Here is a 9,982-nt window from a genome sequence, read left to right on the forward strand (position 1 = left end):
GAAAAAAAGAAAATTTGAGACCCCCTGACCCTTCATGGGCAAGTTTTATAGCTATTATAAGATCTTATGAGATCTTATTTTTAGTCATATCTTCCCAAATATATCCTCCAGAGTTGGTGATAATCTATCCAGCCACTTATATATGTATATGTGGTTGTGTGAACATATATGTATGTGTACACGCATGCGCACACGGGCCCATTCTGTTTTTCTATTCCGTTCCCATCTCATTCATCCCAACTCCACGTGATCAAGGCCAGCAAGGTCTGAGAGGCTCGAAAGGGCCCTGTAAGCCCATGAGGCTTCGCTCACCCCAAAGCGAGGCTCTGCTGACTCCTAGGAAATGGATGCCATCCCAGCTCCAGTGGGATGCTGGCTGTCCCAAGGGCCCCTCCTCCCTCATGTCTTGGCAGCTGCCCAGGGCAACTGGCTGCTGCATTCCCATGATTTATGATGCTGTAGACAGGGGAAGGGGAGCTCTTCCCCAGGAATTCCCCTAAAGAACTCGTAAACTCCTGCCTGGTTTAGCAGGGCTCACCCTGGGTGGCTGCTGGGGGAGACAGCTCATCCTGGGAGGTGGCATGGCATCAGCCATTCCTTGGCACCTTGGCACCTTCCTTGGATAACCCCAAGGGCCAAGTGGTAGCCAAGTCCCCAAATATCCTTCACTTTCGGTCTCTACATGTTCCTTAAAATTTTCACTTAGAGATTCACTCCTTTGCTTAAAACTTTCATTCATTCATTCATTCACTCATTCACTCTGAGGATTCAAGGATGCATTCATCTAGCACATACTTACTGAGGGGTCTACTCTGTACCAGACCTCATACTGGGTGCTGGGATAAGTGACTAAGAAAGTCTCTTGCTGAGACTTTCTACCAGTGGGGAAGCTATAAGAATAAATGACTGAGTGATGTCTACAAGAAGATAAGTGCTCTTGAGTATCTTGGAGGAGGGCCTGGAAGCCCAGAGAGGAGCCCTACTCTCTCCTCCTGGGGCAGGGGTGGCCAGGGAGTCTTCATGGAGGAGGTGAGGCTGGAAGTAGCTGGGAACAGGAGAGGTAGAGAAAGGACAGTCAGAGCAGAAGGCATCTCCCTCCAGGCACACTCAGGACCATGTACAGTTCTCAGCAGGAGCTCAGGTGGCCAATTGGCTGGCTAGAGACATCGCTTCTCCCAGTTCACAGCCCCTGAGGTGGAACCCCTGGAAGCCGAGAGCTGGTTTCATCCTCAGGAATCACCCTCTCACCTGAGGGTGATGCCAAGCTTATCACCTCAGCAAAATTAGACCAGCACTTCGCCATGCACACAGGTCCCCGCAAGAGTCTTATTAAAATGCGGACTCTGCCTTTCTCACTAGCTCCCATGATGCAGGTCCCTGGACCACACTGAGTAGCAGGGATCTACAGCAGCACGCTGTCCCTTGTTTCCATCTGGGAACCATTATATATATATTTGAACTTGAGCCATCCAGTTCATGATTCTTGCCTGTGCTACTTTCAACCTGTAGTATCAACTCTGAAAGGAGGCAGACGTGGGACCTGGCTCCTGGGCTGTGCAATCTTGGGCAAGGCTTTAACCTGAGCCTCCATTTTCCCATCTGTACAATGGGGACAGTCACTCTCACGGGGTTGGTATAAAGGCCGCACAAGTGGTGAGGAGCTCAGCGAGGTGCCTGGCATGCAGCAAGTGTCCAATGCACATCACCTCTTATTCTTTTTGTCACCAAACCATTTCCAGTTACAGTGACAGTTGTTCCATTTGAGGCCAGTGGACTTGAGTTAATGTCCCTGGTTCAACCACTGAGCAGCTATGTGACCTTGAATGAGCCACATAACTGCACTGAGCTGCAGCTTCTCTCTCTGTAATACGAAGCTCGGAGACCAACATTTTCTAGCCCATGGGTTATGGGGAGGGCTTGGTGCAGTACAGTGGTCTGTAGGCAGCATTCGGAACCACACTGGGAAGTTCTCACCATGGAGACAGCAAACAGGAACCTAATTCTCTGGATTCACTCACACGCACCCCCTCGTCCAAAACCGAACTCCTGCTCTGTGCCGACCACAGCAGGCATGGAGAGTTAGAGTCTAAGAAGTCACAGCTCCTGCCCTCACATGTCCCCGTCCACAGTGCTGGAGGAGCAGTTGAGGACTCAGGACTCAGTCTCTAGATTCTGAACGAATTGTCTCACACAGCACTGAATCGTGCGGACAACCGAGCAGCTGGCAGCCAGGGACAAGTGAGCTTTGGCACCAAAGGGCACAGAAACTTTGCAGCATCTTCTAGAGACATCTAGTAAGAGCAACGAGGAACATACTGGGGCCAGGCAGTTTGGGTTTGAAGAATTCGAGATGTTCCCATTTACAGCCTCGGAGCACAAGCCTTGAAGTAGCCCAGCCATTCCTGGGCTAAGAACAGGGATGGGCAGGGCATGACCCCCAGGATGAGGGGCTGGGAGCAAGGCTGGAATGCCCAGCGCCTTTACAGCTAGGGCCATGGCAAGGAAGCCTCTTCCAGACGGCTCCTGTCATCCCTGTCTGGCCCATTTCCTTATTTAGAGAATGGAACTCCGATTGCGGCACCATGTTGTAAGGCTAGAGACAAACAGAGACCCATTTAGAGTGTGGCGCCACATTCAAGAAACTAGAGCTGTCAAACTTGAAGAGAAAAGATAATATGCAGGAGGCCAAGAACCCCATCTTCAGAGACTTGAAGACCGTCCTGTGGGCGAAGGACTTGATAATTAGCTTTGTTCTTGGGGACGCCAAAGATCAGGATCTGTGAGATGCCAAGAAGAGTTGGTTTCCAATTAATTTTTCCAATTTTTGAATAAAGTATTTTTTCTAGTTATAAAAATTAAACATGCTTATTGCAGAAACTTTGGGAAATATGCAAAAGGATAAGGAAAAAATAAAAAATTAGAATCCTACAATCCAGAGCCAACCACTGCCAACATGGCCAAGCAGAGTTCTCAGATGGGATGGGGCAGCCCTCCCAGAATGCCAGGTCCAGCCCTATCATGCAGATGGGGAACTAGAGTCCAGGCAGGAGGAGATGGCTCTCCAGATGGGGTAGACCCCAGCTGAGACATTTAGGATTTGCCATGCCTCTAAAGCAGTGGTTCTTGAAGTGTGGCCCTGGGACCGGTGGCATCAGTGTCACCTGGGAACTTAATAGCCTTACTACCCCAGACCCACTGGGTCGGAAGCTCTGGGGGTAGGGCCACACTCCATTGCATCAAGGCTTCCTGATGAATGTTCAAATCCAAGAATCGTTGGCCTAACATGTGCCCATATCACAGGGAGGATGACGGGATACTTCAGATCTCTTTGGAAAGTGGATGTTGTGGGGAGGTCTGAATGCGAGAGGGTTTCCACGATGGACTGAACATTCACACCGCTGCCCCGCCCCCATCATATGTTGAAAGCCCTGACCCTCAATGTGACGGTGGGGGCTCTGGCCTCATGAATGGGATTAGTGCCTTACAAAAGTGACCCCAGAGAGCTCCCTCTTCCCTTCTACCATGTAAAGACATAGCAAGAGGGCAGTCATTTCTGAACCAGGAAGACAGCTCTCACCAGCCCCTGGACCGGCTGGTGCCTTGATCTTGAACTCCTAGCCTTCAGAACTGTGAGAAATAAATGTCTGCTGTTCAAGCCACTGAGTCTATAGTACTCTGTTACAATACTATTATAATACTGTATACTTAGCCTCCGGACAGTGGCCTTTGGACTGAACTCCAAACCTCGCAGCCTGGCCTTCAGGATGCCGCAATGGTCGCCCTGCCCACCTTCTCACACTGCCCGCCAGGTTCTTCGTGTTGCAGTCAAACTGGAAGTCCCCACCTCTGTGTTTCCTTCACTTTCTTCAGCCCTCCCCAAACCTCCTCCTTCTGAAATCTGACTCAAGCCCTACCTGAGATGTCCTCTTCGTTCCAGAGGCCCGTGAGACCAGAAATTCAAAGCAATGCTCCCTCCTTAGATCCTCCTCTGTTTAAACTGCTCTCAAGACCTGACCACACTCAGCCATTGTTATTGTATTTAGCTCCCTTAATTAGTTCAGTGGCCAAGTCCTACTCGACCACCCCACCCACTCTCCCTCTGAGCCTCCCATTCCTGCCTCCCGATAGCACCTGGAATACAGCAGACCCTCGATGTCCGTTGACTAAATAGCAGCATCTTTTCTGAAACACCCTTTAAAAGTTAATTTGCTGACTCACCACTGTTCACAGCTCAACAATTGCTCTTAACTTTCAACTTTTATCAAGCCAATCAACATCGGCGGACCTCCAGAGGTGAATTCTTTTCAGGATGCGGTAGTTGTTAGGATGACATCCCAGTGACACAAGAAAACCAAACCAGTGACTTCCATGCAGACCAGCTTTTTCTAACCTTGACCTAGAATGTCAATCTGGAGAAAGGACTCCCTTAGACACTCTCATCCAATTTTATAAGTGGAAAAGTACTGGAGAGGGGCTTTGCCTTGGCAAGGTGTCCCTGAGAGTAGCATTCATTCCAGGCAACTCTAGGACCCTCAGGTGGGTGGAAGGCACTGACTTGGCATTCAGCTTCTGGGAACCAGTGAGGAGACACTTCCCACAAATTCATTATCCACAGTCTGCTGCGCTCCGCAGTCTGCTGTGTGCAAGGTGAGCTCCCATGCATCCTGCAGCTCTGGGTGGCTCTTTACAAGAGTTTCTGTGACTCAGACAGTCCCGATAACCAGGCATCCATCCAAAGCTCCTCATTCTCAGATGAACCCACCCATGACAGAAAGGCAGCCCCAGATGCTGGTTGCAGGTCTCCAGCCTGGGACTTCCCACCTGGCTGCTGCTGCCTCCAACCCGGGAACCCTCATCTCTCTCTCTCATGGTCCCAAGCAGGCCTCTTCTTAATCTCTAACAATCCACCAATATGGGGAACAGCACCACCAACCCAGCTGGCTCCAGGACCCTGCCTGCCCTCTCACTGCCCCTAGGCCGGCTCCCGCCCTCTCGGGGGAGCTGGTGCTGAGACAAGGAGGCCAAGCAGGTAAAGAGATGGTCATGATGCTGGCAGGGCCTATGCGGCCGCCAGCTGGGTCAGTACAGGCTGGAGCACTCTGAAGTCTGGACACTGGGAAAAGGGGTCCTGGGGATCAGACCTTGACTCCTTGGACATTTCCCGAAGGGTCCGCTGCACCTTCTGAATCCCTGGTCTTTGAGGCTGTCGCCTGACCAGCATACTCTGGGTTCCATGAACAGCGAGATAAATTTCACAGTCTCCATTTTGTCCAACATAAATTCCTGGGAAGGGAAAAAAGCCTCTCACCTGACAGTGCTTTAGATCCCGGACACCACTTTGCAGGGACCGAAGCACCATCGAAATTTACCTGCATCTCCTGTAGCTTTCACAAGGGCCCTGAGAAAGATGTGGTATCAACGACTATTGGCAAATGAACATATCTAGGTTCTGAGAACCTAAGTGACTTGTCTGAAGCTGCACAGCCCAGTGGTGGCAGTTCTGAATGACTCAAGAGTCTAGATCCTCGTGTGACTCCTTAAGTGTGGCTGTCTGCCTCTTCTCACTGCTTCCTCCATGAAACCCATCCTGACCGCCCCTAGCCTCCCTCTCTGAAAGTCATTAATTTCTTGAGGATCAGGGGACCCTTTATCTCCTCCTTCGTCCGTCATTTTACCTAGCACGATGCTGAGCACATGCAAATCACTCTAAATCTAGTTTGAGTGATTGTTACGGGAGATCATTGGGACCCTGATATCATTGTGTAAATTCTTCCTTTTTCTTGGGAAGAAGATGTAATTAACGCAACTGTGACTACTTAGACAAATGTGCCCTTATGCAAAACTACATCATTTATATCACAACCTGAAGGAGTAAAACCCCAGGGAATGCCAGTTACGTGGCCTTCAACATGAATGGTGCCTCTGAGCTGTGCCACGGAGTGGCCTCGATACTGCCTGGGAAATTCTTGTGAGAAGTCCTTCTCAGCTCGGACACAGGCTTGCTGCCTGTCGACTGTCGCTACTGGACAACACTAGAGAAGGGATTTGCCCTTCGGTATTCCAGAGGAGCTAAGGACCCTGTTTGAATATTTCCGTTGAACCTGCCTCAAGTAGAGAAAGCAAATTGTGACCTAGGATGAAGCCAACACTGCAGATGGCAGGCAGGAAAGGGCGGAAAGGCCAGGTCCTTGATGATGCCACTGAGCCTCAGGTCCCACCATGCCCGAAACCCACCCGGCCACCAAACATCCACTCACGACTCAACACATGCCTGTTTGAAGAGTCAAACGACCTCGAAAAGAAAGGCCAAGGCTGTAGGACTCACACTTCCAGGCTGTAGGACTCACACTTTCAAAACTTACTACAAAGCTACAGTAGTATGACAGCGTGCTTGTAAATGAAGATAGACATCCAGATCGACGGGGCAGAACTGAGAGTCCAGAAATAAAACTTCGCATTTACAGCCAATTGATTTTTGACAAGGAGGAGGAGACAATTCAACGGGGAAAAGGGTAGGTTTTTCAACAAATGGTATCAGGACAACGAAACATCTTAATGTGAAAGAATGAAATCGGACCCTCGTCTTAGACCATATACAAAAATTAACTAATAATGGATCATAAGCCTAAATATTAGAGCAACAACTACAAAATTCTTACAAGAATGTAGGTATAAATCTTCACAACCATGGATTAGGTAGGCAATATTTTCTTAGGTGCGATGACTAAAGCACAAGTAACTGAAGAAAAAATAGCTAAATTGGATTTTGTAAAAGTTAACAACTTTTGTGCTATCATCAGTATGAAGAAACAACCCATAGAATGGGAGAAAATGTTTTCTTTGGGGGGGGAGAAATATTTTCAAATTATATATTTGATAAGGGACTTGTATCCAAAATATACAAAGAATTCTAGCAACTCAACGATAAAAGACAAACAGTCCAATTAAAAAATGGGCTAGGGATCTAAACAAACATTTATCCAAAAAAGATATAGAAATAGCCAATAAACACATGAAAAGATACTCCACATTATTAGTCATCAGGAAAACGCAAATCAAAACCACACGAGATACCACTTCATACCCACTAGGGTGGCTAAATTACAAAGACAGACAGTATCAAGTGTTGACAAGGATATGGGGAAACTAGAAGCCTCATACACTGATCATAGATTGTAAAACTATGTAGCCATTTTGGATAACAGTTTGGCACTTCCTCAAAATGTTAAACATAGAGTCACCACAAGACTCAGAAATTCCACTCCTAAGTGTATACCCAAGATGATTAAAAAGATATGCCCACAGAAAAACGTATGCATGAATATTCAGAGAAGCATTATTCATAATAGCCAAAAAGCAGAAACAACCCAAATGCCCATCGACTGATCAATGGATAAACAAAATGTGATCTGTCCAAACAGTGGAATATTATTGAATCATTTAAAGGAACAAAGTATTGATTTGTGCTACCATATGAATGAAACTTAAAAACATTATGGGAAGAAGCCAGATCTAACTGTATTTGGTGGCGGGGGTGGGGGTGGGGGTGGGGCGGGGGTTGGGGCCGATGCTGAAAATGTTTAAGAATTAGGTGCTAATGATGGTTGTGCAATTCTATACTGGAAACATTGAAGTGTGCTCTTAAAAAGGGTGAATAAAATTATTAAAATTAAAAATAAAAGATATGCTGTTGTCAGCGGAAGCCAGTCTGATCACATATCCTCCGATACCGCAGCATCAGCATCATGGCTGAGAGGGGATTTGTCCTGGTGGGGGCAGTGAGAAGGGGAAGCTCCGTGGACTTGACCGAGTCTGAAGTTTAAATTGAAGACCCTGCACAGAGCTCCCTCAGGGACTGAAACGCCCCTCCCACTGTATGCACATGTGTGTAAATGTGTAACCACATCTGTGTGCATCTTGGTGCACGTGTTTGCTGGTGTGTCAGCGTGTGTTCCGTGTGTATTGTTGGGGTTGCAGGGAGCACATTGGAATGTCTGTATGAGTATATACACTGTGCGTGTATGTGTGCATGTGTGATGTGCCAAGGTGGGTCTGCACATAAATTCCAGGCAGGGCAGGAGTCCCTTGACACCTGCCTCCGACCCTGCACCTAATGGGTGCTCATTCCAGTTTGTTGAGAGACTAATGGAGACCCTGAGACCTACTGCACGAGGAGTCCATGCAGCCACGGAGGGAGGGGCTGAGGGGGGCCTAAGCACAAATGCACCATGAGCTGAGCAGCTGGTTCTGCAGGAGGAGGAGGAAGCAGCTCGAGCCCTCTCCCAGCATCCCCTGCTCCCGCCGCTGTCCACAGGTCACTCAGGCCGGAGAAGCGTCCTGGAGCCAGGAGCCACCTTCTCATCCTGCTCTGTGTTCCCCTCCCCAAGGGCTTTGATCTGTCCCTCCCCACCCAGAGTCTGAGGGTCCTCCTGGCTGGAGACATCTGTGGCCGGGGCAGGGGCAGGGGCAGGGGCTGGGGAGGGACCCGGGGAGCCCAGCGCGCCTCTCCCTGGCCGGCTCAGAGTGCTGGACTTCAGGCCTCCGGGTTGCAGTCGGCTGCGGCCGCCTTGCTTCCCACCTTAAAAAGACCCAGAAGGGGGTCCCTTCCCTAAGCCGCTCCCTCCCTAAGCTCCTAGGTTGAAGGTCAGTAGGCTACAGATCCCAACTTTCATGTCTTTCACATTAGGATCCCATGGGGCCTGACAAGTCCTACATCTGCTGACTATACCCTGCCCAGGCAGAGTGCGCCCAAAGAGCCCTGTGGCCCAGGCCTCACTCCCCCTGTCCCCCAGCAGCCCGAGGCCAGAAGGGCACAGGCTCTGGTTATGGGGAGGACAGGACTCAGGAGGGTGACTAGCCCACAATCCCCCGGGACAGTGAGAAGGAGCTCGAGAGCTTAAGTTCAGAAATTCTGGCCCCTGGTCATGAACTTCGACCATAGCTTATTCTTCTGAGCATTACTTTTCTGCGAAATAGGTACTAGGCAGAATCGAGCAACAGTTGGGAGTTCCCGTTCAGGGGGAGGCCTGTGCCAAGCAGTCCCTGGTAGTGATCAGCGAGGTATAAGAATTTCTAAAGACAGTGCACAATAACCATGCACCTAAAAGTCATTATTTTATTGTTAACCGCCAGCATGATAGAAGGACTGAGTAAGCGCCTGGGACTGGACTGGGGGATCCCAACTCTGGTTCCCGGTAGAGCTGGTTCCTTAACTATCTGTGTGGCCTCAGTTTCCCATCTGTAAGGTAGCATCTACCACATCTTACGGACTCCTTTTGGAAGCTAACAGTCACCATGGAGAAAAAATAGGGGAAAAGGGGTGTGTGTGTGTGTGTGTGTGTGTGTGTGTGTTGGGAGGTGAGGGGACAGCAGCTCCCAGCCCCTGCCCCCACCCCTGGGCCAGCAGAATGGTCTCACAATACAGCCTCTCATGTCTTTCTGGTAAGTGACGTCATTTTCCAACTGCCATCGCTGCTCCTGCCTGTGGTGACACTTCCTCTGCAGCTGACCCAGCCGGACCTTGAGGCTCTGAGGTGAGAAGGGCTAGGTTACTTCGGTGCAGCAAGCCCGGCAGGGGCCAGAGGGGTCGCTGCCCACGGTGGTCTGCGTGATGATGGGGTGGGGGGAGGAGAAAGTTCTGGGAGGTCGGGACTGTTCAAAGCCCCAGGAGATGCAGAAGAGGGCATGTCGGGCTGACTAGGGTTTGAGCCCCGACTCAGCTCTTGGAGCCTCGTTTTTCTCACCAGAACCAGAACCGCCAGTCTGTGTCCTTCTGACCTCTAGGACTATGGGAGAACACAGGGTAACGAGGTTGTGGATGGCCTTCTATGGTGCAGGCCCGAGGGGGCACAGGGCTGTCCTGAGCGTACACACTCCCACCTCCGGGCCCCGTGGGGTGTGTTCAGACGACACAGGACATACCCGAGTGACCTCACTTCTCTGAGCCTTAGTTTCTTCCCCACAGAAACGGGAAGAACAGCAT

At 49.9% G+C, this 9,982-nt stretch overlaps 1 protein-coding gene across 1 annotated transcript in view; it reads right to left on the reverse strand.

The window, feature by feature from the left end:
- Window positions 1–5,079: 5,079 nt before the first annotated feature.
- Window positions 5,080–9,982, reverse strand: part of LOC105305171 (putative uncharacterized protein CCDC197) — a 9,505-nt gene continuing 4,602 nt past the window's right edge. Inside the window, exons 4-5 of the mRNA XM_023522953.1 lie at window positions 9,418–9,528; window positions 5,080–5,283 (exon numbers count right to left, since the gene is read on the reverse strand). Of these exons, the coding sequence (XP_023378721.1) occupies window positions 5,080–5,283; window positions 9,418–9,528 (315 nt within the window). The remainder of the gene's footprint in view (window positions 5,284–9,417; window positions 9,529–9,982) is intronic.

The sequence above is a fragment of the Pteropus vampyrus genome, unplaced genomic scaffold (genome assembly GCF_000151845.1).
Source record: "Pteropus vampyrus isolate Shadow unplaced genomic scaffold, Pvam_2.0 Scaffold367, whole genome shotgun sequence".
In the NCBI taxonomy this organism is placed as follows: Eukaryota; Metazoa; Chordata; class Mammalia; order Chiroptera; family Pteropodidae; genus Pteropus; species Pteropus vampyrus.